The sequence below is a fragment of the Berghia stephanieae genome, chromosome 5 (genome assembly GCF_034508935.2).
Source record: "Berghia stephanieae isolate SIO BIC M18660-M18661 chromosome 5, UCSD_Bste_1.3, whole genome shotgun sequence".
Classification (NCBI taxonomy): Eukaryota; Metazoa; Mollusca; class Gastropoda; order Nudibranchia; family Aeolidiidae; genus Berghia; species Berghia stephanieae.
The window spans coordinates 26,377,320-26,398,270 of NC_088364.1; the positions used below are offsets into that span (position 1 = coordinate 26,377,320).

The 20,951-nt window shown below is 34.0% G+C and overlaps 2 protein-coding genes across 4 annotated transcripts in view; one reads left to right on the top strand and one right to left on the bottom strand.

Annotated features, from left to right (window-relative positions):
- LOC144972674 (phospholipid-transporting ATPase ABCA3-like) overlaps positions 1-16,830 on the bottom strand; it is a 41,310-nt gene extending 24,480 nt beyond the window's left edge. For all 3 annotated transcript variants that reach the window (XM_078914169.1, XM_078914168.1, XM_078914167.1), the window contains exons 1-9: positions 16,664-16,830; positions 11,578-12,017; positions 10,815-11,138; positions 9,627-9,886; positions 8,950-9,190; positions 7,378-7,551; positions 3,058-3,239; positions 2,406-2,543; positions 49-178 (exon numbers count right to left, since the gene is read on the bottom strand). In XM_078914169.1, the coding sequence (XP_078770295.1) occupies positions 49-178; positions 2,406-2,543; positions 3,058-3,239; positions 7,378-7,551; positions 8,950-9,190; positions 9,627-9,886; positions 10,815-11,138; positions 11,578-11,872 (1,744 nt within the window). In that variant the 5' untranslated portion in view covers positions 11,873-12,017; positions 16,664-16,830. The remainder of the gene's footprint in view (positions 1-48; positions 179-2,405; positions 2,544-3,057; positions 3,240-7,377; positions 7,552-8,949; positions 9,191-9,626; positions 9,887-10,814; positions 11,139-11,577; positions 12,018-16,663) is intronic.
- A 3,051-nt stretch (positions 16,831-19,881) lies between these two features.
- Positions 19,882-20,951, top strand: part of LOC144972675 (zinc finger ZZ-type and EF-hand domain-containing protein 1-like) — a 107,135-nt gene continuing 106,065 nt past the window's right edge. The window contains exon 1 of the mRNA XM_078914170.1: positions 19,882-20,121. Coding sequence (XP_078770296.1) covers positions 20,065-20,121 — 57 coding nt within the window. The 5' untranslated portion in view covers positions 19,882-20,064. The remainder of the gene's footprint in view (positions 20,122-20,951) is intronic.

Sequence of the window (20,951 nt, forward strand, 5' to 3'; positions counted from 1 at the left end):
GTAAATTTAAAAAATTATCAGGATCAAGAAATGTAAATAAAATCCAACCTGATAACATGGACATGGTCGTTGTCTTCCCCGCTCCATTGTGACCTAAGAGTGCTGTGATTTGACCTTTGTACATGTTCAATGTCATTCCTGCTACTGCAACTTTCTTTGTGCCTCCACCTGAGTAAACCTGCCGAGTAAAAGAGATTGGTTGTATCATTATCATCAGAGACATTCATGATACAAATATTACTGGAGTTAATAAGTTTCGGGACTAGGAATAAATAACACTGAAACGATTACATCCGATACTTTTCTTTGGTTTTATCTTCAAAATGATCCCCTAAAGGATCCTGGTTGAATCTAACGTCATTTGAACCAATAGAAAGGGAGATAATGTCCTCTTTCAGAATTGCTACCACAAATTCCTTGAATTTTCTTTCACCATTTTCACTGTGTGGAAATGTTTTCCTCTCATAACCAGTGTAAACCTTGCAAAGAGGAAAAGGATGCAAAGGAAAAATCCTGGGGAAATGTGGGAAGATACTTTTTTTTTGCCAAATAATTCTGCATATACAGTCCTGTGTGTGGCAACTCCTCACCTTGAAAGCCAACATTCTTTGATGAGGTTCTAAAATGTAGCACAAATTAAATGTATTATCTTAGATCTGCTATTTCAAACAAACAGCTTTTTTCCTGAAATAGTTTACATCACACTGGAAAAGGTTTCAACGTTTTGAAAAGTATACATTCATAACCAGTGCATTATCTGTGAATGTAGTCAACCCAGTCGTACTGATTTCCATAATATGTCTTTCAATATCAAGTAACATGAATATACACAAAAGATATGAAATACAAATAACTAGTATGAATAAATACTAAAATGTGTAAGATTGTTCGTACATCTACTTCAAATTAACTGCTTGGCTGCACAAGTTCCCTATATGATTTGAGCAAACTTGACACACAATTCATGAACAATTGTTTTTGTTTTTAAGGGTTTTACAGCGCTTGCAACACATTAAGGTCATATCAGCGCCAGTAAAAAGGAAGAAAGTGGGATAATAAAAAGTTCTAGAAGTACAATTAAAGGTAAGACAAAGGGGAATTTGTTCAAATAGGAAAATGATGTAGATTCCAAGAGCACACTATCAAAGTACTTAGTTTGAGATCACCTAAATGTCTCATCCTGACGTTAAGCGCAGGTCCCCACTAAGAGGAACACATTCAAAAGTTTAAAAATCATATATCGCATGTAAACAAAACATAATATATACAGTGCATAACAGAGAGATGATTTACAAAGAAAAAAATATCATCTCCCAAAACTAACTATACATTTGACTGTTTCCCTCTCAGCCAGTGTATCTGGCCAGGGTCAGGACAAAACCAAGTCATCTCATTCCAAGACAAAGACAGAAAGCAAGTTGGAAAATGGATATAGGGGGATAGAAGACACAGTAAGTACCTCCCTGCCCACTATGGGAGGTCAGGGACCCCACCCAGAATTCATGAACAATGGATATTTATAAAAATGAGACAACTTTATATTAAGAGTAAAGTTGTGTGTCAAACAAATCCTTTTGATAATCACTTGACAAAAAAGTTTCTTAAGAGTTTATCTATCTTGACAGTACTTTCTCAGTCACTACAGTTTCTCGAATATCAGCTATTTCAACGCCAACTAATCCGATTTATCTTATCAAAATTCATATAATAAAAGTCACTTTAATCTCGACTTAATACAAAGATAGTAGTTTCTGAAAATATGCTCCCAATTCCACTTCTTTTTATTTCTTTAAACAAACTGGTTCAATTTTTCTGTTGGCATGTGTTAAAAAAAAAGAATATACAAAATAAAACTACAAAAAAAAAAACAAAAAAACAACAACTATATAATCATTTCCAAATGAAGAGGACTGATCAGAAAATTGTTTAGTAAATTAATACCAGCAGGAAGACAACTCTATAATTAAAAATTTAGCAAAAATTGGTAAATATGGCAATCTGAACGAAATGGAGGAATTTCACAATTTGATATCCTGTTGCCTGATTCATATTTTATTTTACATCATTTGTTATTGGTCTATTGATACCTATATTTTGGTCTCCATTAAATGCTTTGAACAAAACTGTTCTTCAAGCCCTCGTCCGTATTTCTGTGTGAACCATCTTAATGTTGTCATGATAACATATGGATATCAGTTGTTTGGGTAGTGAATAGATGGTCATTTTTATTGTATCAAGTTGCATTCTTTAATACTCATACTTTTTCAATTTGGTCTGTATGGTGTGAATAGCAAAAGAATACTTTTCTAAGATTTCTAATATAAATGTAACCCGATTCAACTATTTTTTGACGTGATTGATGGAAATATAACTCTTAAAAATCATTATATCTTACTTTTCCTTACCTTTCTGAGATTTCTTATCTGAATGCCAATTGGAGAAGCCAGCTCCTTTTCAAACATATCAGGATCTTGTCCAACACTGATACTAGACTCTAGGTCAACGAATTCGATTGGTCTCTTGGCACATCCCCAGTAACTGGGCTGAAAGATAAAGATAAAGAGGGGGTAAAACTGAATATAATTTAATCTTTTAACCCGAAACATTACGAATGATTATTACTCAAATAATTACTGGAGTATGCCAGATCTTAATATATACTATTACCGACCAGTGTATGACCGCACTTTACCTCAATCTGACGGACATCGCCATAAGAAGACATGAGAGATTATTTTGAAGTACAGCCCCTCCATTCAAGTCTGTCCTCAGCTTTTCTCAGCATATAAAAATTGTGTAAATGGTAATCAAATAAATACGAGATCAGAAGACAAAAGATATTTATGAGTAGGAGAGTATAAGACGTTTTTGATTTGTGTAATTCATCAATTTTTAAAATTCTTGTAATTGTTCATGATAACATTGATATGATGTGTATAACCATAATTTAAGAAGAAAAATCATCACCTTTATGTACATCAATTCTGATTTTAAAAGATTTTAGAATTTAAAGTTAATCTCAGATGAACAAAAAAGTTAATAATTTTTTTCTCTTACCAAAAACGGAAAATACCAGGGTTGTGGCACACCGTATTCCCCGGGAAAGACTGCCTCAACATACCAAGTAATGAGGCAGTGGATGAGTGAGTCAAATAGAAGCATTGCAAACACAAGCAGCATGGAGAAATCATCATCAACAGACACACCTTTGGCAATATTATTGAACTGGACACCTAGTCCTTTTTTTAAAAGAAACATTGAGGGAAAAGATGATAAATTAATGGTGAATGCAAAACTAATGAGTGAATGCATTGAAAATATTTAAGAACAAGCACAGTTGTCAATTCAATGAACGTTGCCTATTCAATGAGCGTGATGATAAGTCGATCAACTCAATTTCTATTGTCTTAATAGACAACACATTTTCCGAGTTTGTAAGAGATCGCAACAGAGCTTTTTATTTGGGCATGGAAAGATATTTTCTGTATGTAATATCTAATATATTTCACTTAATATTAATCAATCTCATAATACACTCAAACCATCTTCATGTCAATTGTAAACACCGTGTAAAATTTGGTCCAGTTGTTTTGAAGCCTTAGTGTTACAAAAAAATCCAATTTGCCAAATCTATATTAATAAAAGAATGAACAAATTTGTCTATCTGTCTGTGTATGTGTGTGTCGACTAAAGAGAAAACTAGACTAATATCTGCTATGAAAATTAGCCAGTTCGTTAACATCTTTATCCTTCTGATGCAGGAAGCCGAAATTGTTGCCGTTTAGGTCAATTTTACAATGGCCACATAGAAATTTTTAACAATTTTATTTAATCCCTAAGATTTAAGACGTCAAATTAAACAGAAAGCAAAAGCACAGCATTATGTTTTGATATGTTGAAATCTAATACTGATAACAAGCATAGATCATATCCATTCTCTACTCACTCTGTTCACTCTTTTCTCCACTCAGCTCTTTGTTATTGATTTAGGACCTCGAGTTGAGTGATTAATCGCCACTTAAATATTGAAGCTATGCATTTAGGTAAACTACTCACAACATCCATCAGCCAAATTAAAATACCAACACACAAAACTGTGTGTAACTTTTAACGTTTATTGTGTTGTCTGATTGATATAATTTAGCAATAACTAATCACTAACAGGCTGTCTATTAAAAATAATAACAAAGAGCTGTGTGACGTCAACTCCGTTCCTTCTATAAACCAGATATAATTGTATAAGGTCACATATAGTTATGCATGTTGGTATGATTAATGATTCATCTGACAGGCAGATCTTGCGAGTATTTTAGCTAAATGCATAACTTTTATACAGACCTGTTCTCTTTAATTACATTCATATATACAAGAATTCTTCTCTCTCTCTCTCTCTCTCTCTCTCTCTCTCTCTCTCTCTCTCTCTCTCTCTCTCTCTCTCTCTCTCTCTCTCTTTCTTTCTTTCTTTATCACTCTTTCTCTCTTTTACATACACACACACACACACACACACAAATAAACACACAGATACATACAGAACAAAAATACATACACAACCACCCATGACAGAGAGAGGGGTAGGGAAGAGAGAGAGAGAGAGAGAGAGAGAGAGAGAGAGAGAGAGAGAGAGAGGAGAGGGAGAGAGAGAGAGAGAAGAGAGGAGAGGGAGAGGAGAGAGAGAGAGAGAGAGGAGAGAGAGAGAGGGGAGGAGGGAGGGGGAGAGAGAGAGAGAGAGAGAGAGAGAGAGAGAGAGAGAGAGAGAGGAGAGAGAGAGAGAGAGAGAGAGAGAGAGGAGAGAGAGAGAGAGAGAGAGAGAGAGAGAGAGAGAGAGAGAGAGAGAGAGAGAGAGAGAGAGAGAGAGAGGGAGGGAGGGAGGGGGAGGGGATGGGAATAACTAAGAATGCTAATCAGTAGATATCTCTGATCAAAACACGTGATTAGTGACACCCCACATGCTCGCTCGGCCAAATATAGCTTGTTGTTTACAAATCAGAAAATAAATGAGGTTGATGTTACTCTGCTCTTTGTTATTTTTTTTAGATTGGTAGCTGGTAGGCGTGCTTTTACAATAAAGATATAGGGGGTTTGCTGGTATATAATGAGCTGTTTAAAAATCCCATTATCAATAAACCATCCACATTGGTGTTATAATTAATTGTTTAATATAAGGGTTTGTTCTGATCATTTTGGAAAGAGAGTATATACAGTAGTGCATGTATTCCTCGTCCTTGCTGAGACTGGGGAATTTGGACGAGGAATTCATGCCTTATTGGTTTAGCCATGGTGCAGTGATTTAAGTTCACCTGAGCGTGCCTCTCTTTGAATAAGCTGAATGTTTCTGGGTGTTTTTTGTTTGGCAGTTTTTGGTTTTGTTTCTTTTGTTTTGTATTTTATTAATAGATGATATCATTTATTTTCAAACATTCATTCACACATCAAATACAACACAACAGAAGAAAGATTACAGAAAGACATATGAAGAAAAAATCAAGCGTCTTGACACAACTAGAAAGTCTTGTCTCAAATTCAAATGAAAAGAGAAATGAATGACTGTTGAGATGACAAAGAACACAGACACAGTGCCACATGCATTTAAAACAAAAACATTTATGTGCATGATGAACTTACATCACCAATCCCACTGATCTCATCTCATGTAGTTCCATATCTGAAGCAGACGTCGGAGGTCATCTTCCGCCAAGCTGATCTATCTCTTGCCAATTCTATTAAAGCAGCTCCACCTTTCTCAGCTTCATCTGTCCAAGTTCTTATCCCTTTCAAATACGTTATTCTTTGTCTTCCTCTTATTCTTTTTCCATTCATCTTTCCAGTCAAGGCGAGTATTTCCAAACCAGGGTGGCGGATAATGTGTCCTAAAAATTCCATTTGGCGTTTGATGATTTTTGTTATCAGTGATCTTTTTCTGTTTGCCATTTCTAAAATTTCTTCATTTCTTTTCCTTTCCATTTATTTCCTTTCCATTTCCTTTTATTGAAGTAAATAAAGATCTGTATATGTGTTTCATCGACTATTCAAAAGCCTTTGATAAAGTACAACACGAAAAACTTCAAAATTCTATCATCCTTGGACATTGATGGTAAAGATTTAAGAATATTACGGAATTTGTACTGGGAACAAGAAGCAGCAATGCGTGTTGACAACGAACTAAGCAGTTTTACACCTATTAGAAGAGGAGTTAGGCAGGGGTGTGTTTTTGTCTCCAGATTTATTCAACCTCTATAGTGAAATGATATTAAGAGATATCGAACATAAGAAGGGGGTGTGTATTGGAGGAAAGAATGTAACAAATCTGAGGTATGCAGATGATACGGTTCTACTGGCAGAATCTGAACATGAACTACAAGAATTACTGGATGTTGTAGTCAGGAGTAGTGAAAATATGGGACTGGAACTGAATATATCTAAAACAGAATGTATGACGGTATCTAAAAATAATAACCCACCAGCCTGTGTAATAACAAGCAGAGGACAAACAATACAACAAGTTGAATGTTTCAAATATTTAGGCTTCAATGTAACATCCAATGGAAAATCAGATTGTGAAATAAAAGAAAAGAATAGGTATGGCGAAGAATGCATTCAACCAGCTGCATACAATTATGAAAAACAGGAATATTAGCATGAAAACAAAAATCAAAGTCCTGGATTGCTATGTACTGTCTGTGCTGCTATATGGTTGTGAGAGCTGGACCATAAACAAGACCATGGTTAAAAGACTGGAGGCAGTGGAAATGTGGTTTTACAGAAGAATGATGAGGGTGTCATGGATGGAAAGGAAAAGAAATCCCACTGATAGTCCACGGTTATGTCACATACCTTGTGGTCTACACTCATCATGGCCAAACATTTAATTTGAGTGAATGAAAAGTGATGAGTGGGTTAAGTATGGCGGTAGGCCACAATATTAATGGGGAAGCGGCAATGGTGGGGATTGGTGTGTTACCCAATTAAGTTGTCTTGATTATCTCGTTTACTTTACATCCAAAACTGTTTAAACATTTGATTCAGTGGGCTTTCTGTGTCTGGCTGGGGGTGGGGCATGGTATTGAAGGTTTGGTACTTGGTCGAGGAAGAGATTTCTTAATTGAAGACATTATGGTAAAATATCATTAAAGGGATGAGGAAAGCGTGAAGGCAGACGAGTAAAACATGAAAGATGTACTAAGAAAAAAGAACCAAGTAAGGACATTGGATTTGGGATGAGCGATCCACGAGGATGAGGAATACTTGCAGGACTGTATATGTATACTTTGAATTTCAAAAGTCTTTCACCAGTTAAAATTTCGGTTGGCATCACTTTTTGTTGATTATACTTTTACACCTTATGCTCTAACTTCTATCTATACAAATTAAACTTACCAACTCCTTCAAATTGTCCCAGCAATGTCCCTCCAAAAGACATTGCCAACTGAAAGTCCAAACAAGCCAGTAATTTGGACCCAACAGACATAGTGGCGTATTTTGGTTGCAGGAACATATAAGGGATATATAGACAAAAGAACAGGATGCCTCCAATAGCAGCTCCAGTATTTGCTGAAAATATATGTTGGCAGACTTTAAATATCAATAATAACTTTATCCCATTAACACATTTCAATCTGGTATAACAGACTGACCAACTAACCTCAATCATTTAAAACGATTTGTCATATTCTTCCCAATATTTTGGCTGACTTTCTCATATTTTCCTCCTAAAATCATGTTTTCAACTTTAGTAACTAATCCAATTCCAAATGTAACATTCACTTGAATTTTTGGAGACTTATCAAGTTGGTTGAGGGAAGGAGAATCATGCAAACTAGATACTATTTAATAACATACTTTAACTCTTCCATTTTTATTATTTTCTCCCCTTTTGTGATAAATCCTGACTTTCTGCATTTAGCATATTTCAGTCGACATTCCGATAATATCATATTTTGGACCTCAAAGTTTATTACAATATGAGAAATCATACTGGTTGGCAGGTCTGGTATAATGTCATAGTGAACCGGCAGGCTAAAATTGAAACAAAGTTTCAGCCCATATCAATTCAAACACAACATTTATAGATTTCAATAAAAATGTTTTTAATTTCAAATTACATAGGTAAGATGGAGTTAAAATTCAATTTTCAAAATTGAGCTTTTTGAGCTTTTATATAGCGCAATATCCACTAAACGTGCTCAAGGCGCTTTACAAGGGGTCCCTGACCAACAGCAACACATAACATGTAGAACTAGACATGACGCCTGTCAGGCGATATTACAATTTTTTCGGACAGAGACAACGCTGTTAACAGCCAGGTACTCATTTTACACCCGAGTATGGTGAGAGAATGTGAGTAAAGAGTCTTTTCCAAGGACTCAACTATGCGCAGAGTGAGGCTCGAACACAGGACCTTCCAATCCAAAAGCGAGTGTCATACCACTAGACCATATAGGCGCATTCGGATCACCCCAAAAAAAATAAAAAATTTTTTACTTGACCATTTATATAGTGCAATATCCACTAATCACGCGCAAAGCGCCTTACAAGGGGTCCATAGACAGCAGCAACACTAAAAATGTAGGACAAGACATGATGCCTGTTAGGCAATATTTAAAAAAATAAATAAACCTTCGTTTCTTTCCTTGGACAAGAAAATTAATCCCCAATTTGTTCACTATGACAACATGGGTGATTCCTGTTGTCATCAGGCATCCTATTTCATGGATTAACTATATTCCTTCATGGAATGCCTGGGTGACGGGATCTTATGATGCCATAGCGGAAGGGTGTAATTTTTTTTTTTTTTTAAGCAAGGAAAACATTCTATCATACTCGTTTATCAACATACATAATGTTAACTCTCCCCTATCTGTCACAGTTGAGATGTCCCAATTATTCAGTATCTAATTACACATGGTCCTGATTTCAGAGGTTCTACTGTACCATTTATAGTTCAGTTACCTTTAGAAAAGAAAGTACTGATGGCAAAAGAGTAGGTAATGCATGCAATGCTGTAGCACATAAGATAGAGGAAGACGATGAATGGATTGCTTTTAGCTATGACTCCTCCTTTCTCTGTGTCAAGCGGGATGCAGTAGAAGGCTGTCATAATGATGATGGAAATAAGCAGGAATAGGAAATGTTTTGCAAACCAGGCAACCCAGTGCAGCCAGTTGTTGATGCCCATCATTTTCATGGATTCCTAAAATGAATGGTTTAAATGTTTTCAGGATTTTGTGAAATGAAAAGAAATACTGTGAATAATCATTTCTAAAAGTGCACTCCAAATACATACCTCTAATTGTGAATAAAAATGATTTTATCCAAATGAAACAGATAAATTACTTAAAAAATATAAAGCATACAAACATTCTAGTGGTCCTAAACAAAACATGTTGTCAGTTCTTAAAAGACTGTGTGGTAACATTATGATCAGACTGAGATAGAATCGTTTCATTCATCAAGCAGCCTTTATATCCCTACAAATTTACAAATCTAATTTATGGTTATCTTTCCATGTTTATATGAATAACTAAAAAGTATCCATAACTAATGCATATGCTTTATTTGATTTATTTAGCTTTAATCAATCATTTATCATTGTCTTCCACATTCATCGAAATCAATCTTTGACTTACTTTCAATTTCCTTTCTTTCTCCAGCACAACATCTTTCACCATACCTAGGATGGTGATGATGATACTAATCATGATGATCAAAGGGAACTGCTGCTGGAGGACCAAAACATAGTTATCTTTCTTGAAAGGTGGGTATGGGTGTCGACGTAGGTTAATTTTTGTTGAGTTAAAACCAATAAGTTGGTTTGGAGAAAAGAGTTCTCTAAGCAATGCATCGTTTATTGCCGATTGGATGGCAAGAAAACCCTCATGCGCATATCCTGGGGAGTTGTAAATAAAAATTAAAAGTTGATTTAAAGCCATTGGGCATTTTTTTTAGCTTTATTGCCATCTTTATCTCAATTTTTGCAGCATAAAAGGATTCTAATAATCAATTACTTTACATATTTAAACATTAACCTAATTACTGTTAGGTAAACAAGGCCAAAACTAAATTCTGATGCAGATCAAATCTAGTTCTCTTGAGTGTTTTTTATTTGTGTTCTCTACCGACTAATCTACCTGAATCCCATGGTATGGATATAAATTAAAGAATGTATAACACCATATATCACTCAGTCATCACAAATAAATATTCTCGTCCATATTTTTCACATTCACGAATATTGAGGTGAAACTCAAGTCAAAGATTTAAGTGATCTCAGTTTACAACCCAGAATGTTATGAGGAGGGAACTTAGCATAATTCAATAAATAAAAATAAAATCCTAAAATTACAAATATTTGAAAAGAATTGATATTTTGAGAAAAGGCAAAAGGCTTTTACCAGGGTTGTCTACACATGAATTTGTTAAAATACCAGAAAATTCTTTCTATCCAGACAGGAGACCTCACAGTTTCAATGACTGATTCTAAATACATTAATTTTGTCCATTTGTATTTCTTTTCATTTTTTGTCTGTTTGTTTGTTTGTTCTCAATTTATTTGTTTACTCATTATTTTTCTGACGAAGGATTAGTGCATAAATCTTCAGTGGCCTGTATTGATTCATTCTGAAACTTTCATATTTTAGCTTGTGGTTACATGTGGTTACATATATTCGAAATACTTTAAATTTTAACTTCATTCAAGAATTATTTACCAGCTCCCACATGATGTATTCAAGGATATTTTTCTTTAGATCTCACAGTATTAAACGTTTTCAATTTCCCTCTTATTCTCATCATTATACCATTAAGTGTTTCCCTACCTGGAGCTCCATTACATTTACTGTCATTATTCCGTGGACCAATAAGTCGGAAGGGAGGAAACATGAAATCTGTCAACCATGAAGTCACTCGCTTTGACTGCGAAGATTCCGGACCACGGTACCTTGGGGCGTAACTGAGTCTGATTTTATACTCCACATTAGAACCAAACTGGATTTCTTTGTCAACGATCTTAAAGTCCTTTTGATTAAAAGGAATTCCTCCTAGATATTTCTGGGAGTTGTTTACATACTGATGGTGAGAATGAGATGACCCGTTGACCAGAGTGATGTATTTTACCATAAAATCCTCATCTGGGAATCCCTCTGATTTAATCGAAAAGAAAATATGATTTTTTAAAAATTGCTTTTAAAAAAATATAATAAACTACTGCTTCTGACTACTTCTTTATCAATGATTCAGATGTCATTTCATAGATAATTATTTTCCTAGTAATGCTGGTAGATTTCAATCTTATGTTAAGTGAAATGATTGGTGTTAAGTATATTACAAAAAATAAAACTTTAGAACAGAATGCTTTATCAAATGCCTAACGATCGTAATAGCATAGAAATAGAAAGGCAAAGGCCACATTTCATTTCTACACATTTCCTTCTCTTGAACTTAACTTCCAAAAAACGTTCAGATCTGAGTTTAAAATACTCTAAAATTATTGAAAATACAATTGTAATATTGTAATGATAATACAACAACACAAAACGACACTTAAAATTGAAGATTGTTCAACATAAAAATATAGATTACCTGTTTTAATCTCAAGACTACCTTCCACCCTTTTCATAACTTTTTCAGTGGCTTTATTAAAGGGAGAGTAGGCCAGTATCATATTTTTGTATTGAGATCCAAGCTTTTCATATGGGCACAGATTCCACATGGTAGGTTCAGGATAAGGTGTTGATTCCACTTTAAGACGTAACAGCATAAGAATAAAGGAGATTAGAGTTGGAAGTCCAATCGAAAACAATGTGGCAATTGGTCTCCTCTTCTGGATGAGATAATTCTTCCAGACCAATAGTCTAAATTTCAAGAAGGAATTCATTTTTGTTTTTAATGTATCTTTAATTCTTTAAAAAGTAAAATATAAATCTTGTTCCGAAGCAATTTTTCTGTTCACATATCACAACATATCTAATCATTGAGCAGAGAGCATTCTTTCTGTCATTTCAGAAATTTCCGTAACGTTTCTGCAATAAGAAAAGAAATCATAAATCTTTAGCATAATATTCTGAGTAAAATAGTAAGGATTTCTCTTGATCAATTTACGAGTAAAAATAAAAACAATTTAAACTTTAGTAATGGAGAAGAGAAGTAGAAAAGAAAGCAGAGTATAAGGTGAAGGAAGAGAAAGAGGAGGATGTGATTGTGGAGAATGAGGAGGAAGTGCTTGTGTGTGTGTATGTGTGTATGTGTGTGTGTTCGTGTTTTTGGTTTTGCTTTTAAGAATAACAAAATAAACCTGCCATCTTGAAAGCAATTTATTCAGGACATCCTATTGTTAAATTGTGACAACCAAACAGTGATCACTGAGATTATGACAGCAATCATGACAAATGGAATAGGTGAACAGACAATTGAAAGAAACGTTGAGCATCCACCAACAGGATGTGTTTTCCAAGTACAAAAGGGCATTTGACAGTAAAGTGTTCGGGAATCTTAATAAAGTTAATAGGCGACAAGGGCCAGTAAATCTCCCGGTGATCATGGTACATGGGTCAGCTGTCTATCGTAAGCCAACTATTCAATACAATACAACCCTTATCCTGTGTAATAATTGCCATTGCCCATGTTTAAAAATGTCTGACTTGCACATATTAAACTGTTCAAGCCCTTAGAGCGATGTGGCCTATGAAACTGGAGTTTATTCCAAGTTCCTATAGCATTTTAATGCTTGTTATCTTGTCTTAAAATGGGAGTCTAATCTATCACAAATAAGCCCTTTCCACAGGACTACCGGACTGAAATCTGTTTGTTTTTGTTCCTATCTCAAACATAAACTGAGACTGTTCTTTCAATATTTCAAATCACCTAATTTAAAAATGTTTCTCCTTCTTCTTGAGACCAATGTTTATACAGAGATATATTTCTTAATATCCTAATCCGCAGATTCTGTAGAAATGCCAAGAAGGTCTCAGTCTTCAGAATCACAAATGTCCTCATAGCCAGAACTTCTTAGATATGTCAATTTTAAAAGAACAATGATAAAATCGGTTAGACAAATGACCTCCCAAACCGCATTACTCAACCAAATTTTTAAAAAATCTTTCAGCTGCCAAGCAGAACCAATATCCAACTATTAATAATAATTAATAATAATAATAATAATAATAATAATAATAATAATAATAATAATAATAATAATAATATAATAATAATAGTAATAATAATAATAATAATAATAATAATAATAATAATAATAATAATAATAATAATAATAATAATAATGCTGAAAACGTATATAGCGCTATAACTCCGAGACACCAGACTCTAAGCGCTTAAATTACAAATTACTTAGGCTGAAACATAATCATTTACACACACAAGCACACACACACACACACACACACACACACACACACACACACACAAAACAACACACAACACAAATCAAACCTATCTTGCTTCTCATACCATCTACTAAAATCGAAACAGATATGTTTTAAGCAAACTTTTTTGGTGTTAAAATTACATCAATGCACTTTTTTAGAATGGCCGTATTTATGGGGTCTAAATCACAACTTTTAGTCGGAGACGACATAATGCAAATTATTAAAATTAATATTAAATTATTAAACAAATGAGCTACAGTATTATATGCTTTATGCGGTGTAAGCATTTCTGTCCATAAGGGTAATTTTCTTTTTGAAGGGTTTAGTGTGTGTGAGTGGTTGGGCGGGAGACGATAAATTTGGATGTTCTTGATTCTTAGACTTAAGACTTAGACAGGGACGGCTGGTAATAATGGGCAGGGTGGGCAAATACCAGCCTGTTTTTTCAAGTTATATGCTGTATTACCAGGTCCGAAATAATCTAATTCAAATTAGGTAATTTTAAAAGTTAGTACTTAAACTTGATACTTCGTACTGAAGTCAATTTGTGAGTATTTTTGATAGATTGCGAATCACCATGCACCCCGTAATACATAAACCAGGATACACTCCTGTTCTACTCCACTCCGCCCACATCGTCATCTCATCGTCACGTCGCCTGACGGTGAACTTCGATTTTGCTGTCTGGCCTCTCTAGTTCTAGGTCGGGCTACACTGAAATAATTCAAATGAGCCCACCTTATAAACCAGTGAACACTAAATAGAGATTTTGGCAAACGAACTTTTCTTATTTATTGCCTTACTTGTGCTGGTACCATTAATGTAATAAATTTGGGAAGGTTCCAGTATTAATTTACTAATATATCAATTTAGTATTAATTTGTGTTGTTTTTATATATTTGTTTATCCATTTAAGTCATTTCTTTTTTTCTCATTTTCTTTAGTGCGTCTCAAAACTCATTTATTTAAATTGTTTTCTTATTTGTTTTTTGTTGTTTTTTTTTAACAAATTAATTTGTTAGTTCTTTTTTTTTATTCTTAAAGTAATTACCGCTGTATTTTTATTGCCAGACTAAATATTTTCTGTTGTATTCCCTCAAATAAAGCAAAACACTTTTATTCAAAAATCACGACTAAATAAACATATAAAATACAACCACCATTTTGGTTTTCTCAACAATTGAATTAGTGTATGAGAAATACTCTTCTGAAATAGGAGAGAGTTGAATTTTAACTAAGTTATAGAGGAAATACATTAGTTTAAAGGACGGGTGGGCAGATTCCGTACATGCCCGTCCTGAATCTTATACGTACATAAGATAGTTCGCGATGAAGAGGTGGGAAGCTAGGGGTTGGTTGGGGAAGGAGCAAAGATAACACGGTCGTTATTGTGATAGTCTAACGAATGCATGAGGACAGATTGGTAACATTATTTTGTCTTAATTGTATTGTATGAATTTTTGGCAAAAGCCTAAGATTAAATAAACTTTGTTTTTGTTTGTCTTATTTTGACTATGGAACTGATACTTGTCATAGCAGACCTGCCTACTTGAAATAGGAAAATAAAAATCGTAGTTTTCAGGGTTGATAAAATCGTAGATATTTTAACTACCCTTTTAAAACACCACCGGAATTTTCGTCTGTTATGATAGGTAACAAATTTTTAAAAACGAGAAAAACTGATTGGAAATGTAATAATGATGGTGATGGTGGTAGTGATAGTGGTAGTGGTGGTGGTAGTAGTAGTAATGATGGTGGAATTGTAATGATGATGGTAATATCATTATTGTTTATTATTATTATTATTATTATTATTATTATTATTATTATATTATGATTATATTATTATTATTATATTATTATTATTATTATTATTATTATTATTATTATTATTATTATTATTATTATTATTATCATTATTATTTTATTATTATTATTATTATTATTGTTATTATTATCATTGTTATTGTTATTATATTATTATTATTATTATTATTATTATTATTATTATTATTATTATTATTATTATTATTATTATTATCATTATTAATGTACGTATTGTGGTATTACGATAGTTGTATTTTTTTGTGGTTATTATGGTATCAGTTTATTGTTTGGTTCCATTTACCATTTTTTCCCACTTTCATGTATGTTGTCATCAAATTGTATGATTTATTGGCGAAAGCCTAAGATTGAATAAACTTTGTAATATCGTAAGGTAATCATCATTGTCGACGACATCGTCGTTGTCATCATAATCATCATTAACAACAACAACAACAACAACAGCAACAACATTAACAAGTACTACAATAGCAATAAAAACAATATCAACATCATCATATAATTTCCGTCATCGTCTCCACAACTATCATTCTAAGCAACAGCACCACCAAAACTATCGCCTCCTCTTCCTCCTCCTCCTCCTTCTCCACCACCACCACCGCTACCACTATTCCAACAACTACCACCACCAGCACAATCATTCTAACCATCAAGAGAGCAGTAAAAATGATGCAATTCGAGCTTTGAATGAAACTCGAGTCATGTCGCTGTTGTTGCTTCTCGATGAAAACTTTAAAGTTACTACGCACTACTGAAAACCAGTAATGTAACAGAAATATTAATCTCGCCGTTGAGGGATTAAAGCATCTCTTTAATTTTTCGAGTGAATGAAATGGACTTGTCTTGTCAAGGTCTTGTCACATTATGTCTCGTCGCTTTATTTTTTACTTGTATTTTCTTTCGTGATTCATTTTTTATTACGTCTGGAATAATTCAAATCTGCTGGTATTGTCATTTCATTGTGAATGTGATTATTTGTGGTTGAATTTTATTTCTTTTTTTAAGGTGAAAAAAAAATAATTAAAAAAAAAAAATAAAATAAAAAAAAATATATATCTATATGACAGAATCATCTTTTCCCACCACAATAAATAGGCTAGAACCGCCACTGGACTTAGACTTATCTAGATTGATGAGTCATTCCCTTCATTTCATCCACGCCAGCGCCAGTGCCTAAGACTTACGAGGCTTAAGTTCTGACTAGACACAAATATGAATATCTAAAGTCTAAAACGAAAAGAATGAGACAAGTGTAGTAGAATCAAAGTTAACCAGGGCCCGGGTGCCACAACTAAGAATACTCTACTCTATCTTCTTTCTAATTCTAGGTCTAGAGATAACAATCTGAACTCAAGAATAGACTCTAGACTAATAGACTGTCTGTAAATCAAAATCGACCTATCTAGACTAGCTGCAAAAATTAAACCATTCGTACTTACAGACTTCATCAAGAACGGTGTTCCAAACCACACAAAACTATAAATATGCCGATAATTTTTCTATCCATTTAAAGTTTGCTCTTACTCTGAACACACTGCAATAGCTGGTGATGGCATTGTTTTTCTTGAAATGCCCCCCCCCCCCCCCTGCCCGTACCAGCTGATATTGAGCAGTCATGTGACTTTAGCATGTGATTATTATTTGTTTCTAAATTTAGACTATAAAAAAATTCCCCGAAAGAAGTTCCTTTATTTGTTTGTTTGTTGCTTTAGGTCTCTTCCAACACAATTGAGGTTATATGAGAGACCGCTGAAACAAAAAAAAAAAAAAAAAACAAGCAATCTAACAAAAATAGTACAAATGTAAATCAAAATCATAACCTAAAGATATCATAAGCTAAATTATAAATAACCAAGAACAAACAGGCAGAAGATTTACAGAAAAAAAAAAAATATCCCCTGTCAAAAATACAATCACAAACCAAAGAAGCAGGATAGGCTAGTAAAGAGAAGAAGAAACGACACTATCGTACACCCATGCGAACATCATAGGTATATGATTCAAGGGTGATGCTATCACGCATAAAAAAACCGATGTAATATTAATGGATGTGAGTGAGTGACCTTATTTATTTTTATATGCTCTAACCAACATTATCGAACACTCTCGTACCTACAAGTACCCACCAACACTCATATATATATATATATATATATATATATATATATATATATATATATATATATATTATGACATATATATTGTGTGTGTGTGCGTGTGTGTGTGTGTGTGTGTGTGGTTGTTTGTGTATATTGATAATAAAATGCAAATGATTGTAAAATAATATTATAAGAGTAAATCGAAAGTTCTACTTTCTTATCATCGCACAAGTGGAATGTACCACACGCGAACCGTCTGATTTATGTAATTCATTATTATTTACTATATTATTTGATAATGGCAAGATAATACGGAGCCCACACTATTTATCTTTAAGTGATATATTGTATACTTATTAAAATTTGACATGTGGATTTTATCGATTAGTATATGGCAACTTGAACTCATTTGCAGGTCTGATAACCAAAATTGTTATGATCTAACTGTTGCAATAGAAATGCTCTCAAACCAGTGGGGGAAAAAATTGTCCATTATAACAACGTTTAGTCAATCCTATAATTGACTTCGGTTATGAGGCTAGGTATCCAACCTTACTACCGGCCACATAAGAAGGGAAGGTGTGCCGAATGAGAGGTGTGGATATTGAATCATTCGAGTTTAACTTGTTTGAGTATGATTCGAATCAAAAAAGAATTCCGGAATTATCTTAAATCAAGTCATTGAGGATTCTCCTGCTTTAGATTAACTTTTTCCTCATCATATTCGAGTTAACAAAAACCAAACTGAAAAGCAACAGATAAGAATGCAACAAAATACGTTGCAGATGGCCGCGTTATCTTGAGGTTGTCGGTTAATATTATGTTGCTGTAATAATACAATAACTTTCATAGCGGATATGTGCTCTTGTTGTATGACACTCTTCTTCCCACCGATAGATCGATGGTTTGAGTCCCAAATCAAACGACTCAGATAAAATATAAAACAATCAGAAACGATGTCATAGTTTCAACATTAGCAATTTTCACGTTGTATATGAGTATAAACGTGTTTGTGTGTGTGTGTGTGTGTGTGTGTGTGTGAGTGTGTGTATGTGTGTGTGCATGTGTGTGTGTGTGATGCGCGCGGTAACAAGACATACTACTCCGATGGCTGAAGCAGTCCATTTATATGAAACCGAAGTATAATGCATACGTAAAGTATTCCTAGTTGTACCTCTCAATAGGATTCAATAGTCGTAACGTCACTTCCTTCCTAATGACGCATGGTAACTTAGTAACACTGGCTCTAAACTATCGGAACAATGGCGGACACCCGTATGAAATATTTCTCCGGCTAGCATAAAAACGCTTCCAGAGGAAAAAAAACCACATAAATATGATCATGTTTTGACTTTTACACATTCTGATCAAAAGGCACATGAAAAGGGAATGAAAAGTTCTAGCCAGCATGAAGAATAAAAAGTAATGATTTTCTTTGTTTAGAACCAAGATGGCCGCCGTTGCCTGGCGGCGTGACATCAGACTACTGAATCCTATTAAATACCAGCCATTAACTGCACTCAAAATAATGTTAGGTCGCTTATCAATGGGGAATGTTTTATTCAATCAGTATGGATCATGATCCTGGATAAGCAACATTTTAAAAAAAATACAAAAAATAGATTGGAGGTTAAAGAAACACACACACACACACAGACACACACACACACACACACACCACAAAACATATATATATATATATATATATATATATATATATATATATATATATATATATATATATGAGTAAAAAGCAACTCACATTTTTTACTCATATAATTTGCGCTGAATTGTTAATTTAATTTATAGAGCACTGTCGGAACTACAGGACATCCATCAATAATTATATATATATATATATATATATATATATATATATATATATATATATATATATATATATATATATAAGACCAAGATCAATCCCGGGTGAAGTCGAGATTTTTTATTCTGACCCCCCTTGTGATTGGGTAGTTGGACCTGTTATATCTGGCGGAAAGTACTTTGCGATCGACTAGCGACATATCGAACGGGTGGCAAGCATTTAGACACCCGGGTAAACTCCGGGTCTATATTGTCCTGATGGGGGAAGGGGGTGGGGCGGGGGGGGGGGGGGGGGGGGAGATCGCAGATTGAACAAACCACAGTGCAATGTTCATTTAACTACATATTAATGTTTCAGGATATTTAATTTCTCTTTTACTGAATTTAGATTGTTTAATGTATTAAGATTGAGAGATCATGAACGGAATTTGCTTTCCTATTATTTTGTTCTGTCCATCGGAGCTTGTCAGCGATGATAATTCCGATCTGAAAAAAAAAAAAAGTAACATTATTGCACCTCTAAAGCAATTCGTATGATGCCAGGTGACAAAAAGGCAGTAAAATTTATTCTGCTCTATTATTTGAAATTCAGCGTCCTTCCTAAGACAAAAAAATGAGAGAATTTGGGCTTTTAAGCCCACAAAAGAAGGGAGTCATTCTGTTAATTAATTAAGCTATAAGGTTTTATTGGCAAATTTGTAAACAGTTCACTAAATTTCAGTACAGAAACACTTGAACAAGATGTTCAAGGGTAGGCTACTCTTAATTTATTTGTTGTGTGTCCCGAGAAAAGGAAATCCTGAGAAACCAAACTGATTACTGAACACTGATTGATAATATAGGAACCCGTTATAACGTTCGAGCTCCAAACACAATTTTTGCAAGAAATCACTCTAAATGAAGCAGTAGATATTGGGATGGGGAACTCGATGAGTGATACCGAGGAAGAAGGAATGGCAGACTGCTCGGTAAATGTAAGAGAAGATTTTTTTATTAATTTTAATTCATTCATTCTTCTGAATTTGGTTGTTTACTCCCCTGAGTTCTGGATACCTGGATACCTCTGTATAGAGCTTTTAGACTTGGTGTAGTCTCCTTCGCTCCTCCTCATCTATTAATGATTGGACCAATTTTTATAACTGAACTTGTTTCCTAGGGTGTTGCTTATCTCCAACTCTGCTTTTATTCAAATTTTGTGCTGATACTGTGGTTTCTTGCAGTTTATTCCAGTTATTTACAATTCTAGATGAAAAAAAGTTCCTTCTTTCATTTGTTTTAAAACGTTCTTTTTTCAGTTTCTTGCTGTTTCCTCGTGTCTGAATGTTCTTGTTTGGTTTAAGGAATCCTGCCTCTACCCTATCTATTCCCTTTACTATTTTATATGTTTGGATCATATCTCCCCTTCTTCTCCTGTAATCTAAGGTCGGGAGATTTAATTCTTTCAATCTCTCACAGTAGGTTTTCTCTTTCAGGTGTGTGATAAGTTTTGTTGCTCTCCTTTGCACTCTTTCCAAACAGTCTTTGTCTCCCTCAAACTTCGGATACCATATGCAGTTAGCATATTCCAGCTTTGATCTAACCATAGTCTTGTAGATGGTGGTCATGTGTTTTGTTTTCAGATTCTTGAAATTTCTTTTCACTATTCCGAGTGTTTTACTAGCCTTAGATTGAACATCTTGAATTTGCTTCTTGAAGTTTAGCTTCCTATCAATAAATACTCCTAGGTCTTTTTCCCCATTGGATTTCTGCAGGGGTTTTTCTTTCATTATATAGTTTGCTTCTCTGTTGTTTTTTCCTAGGTGAA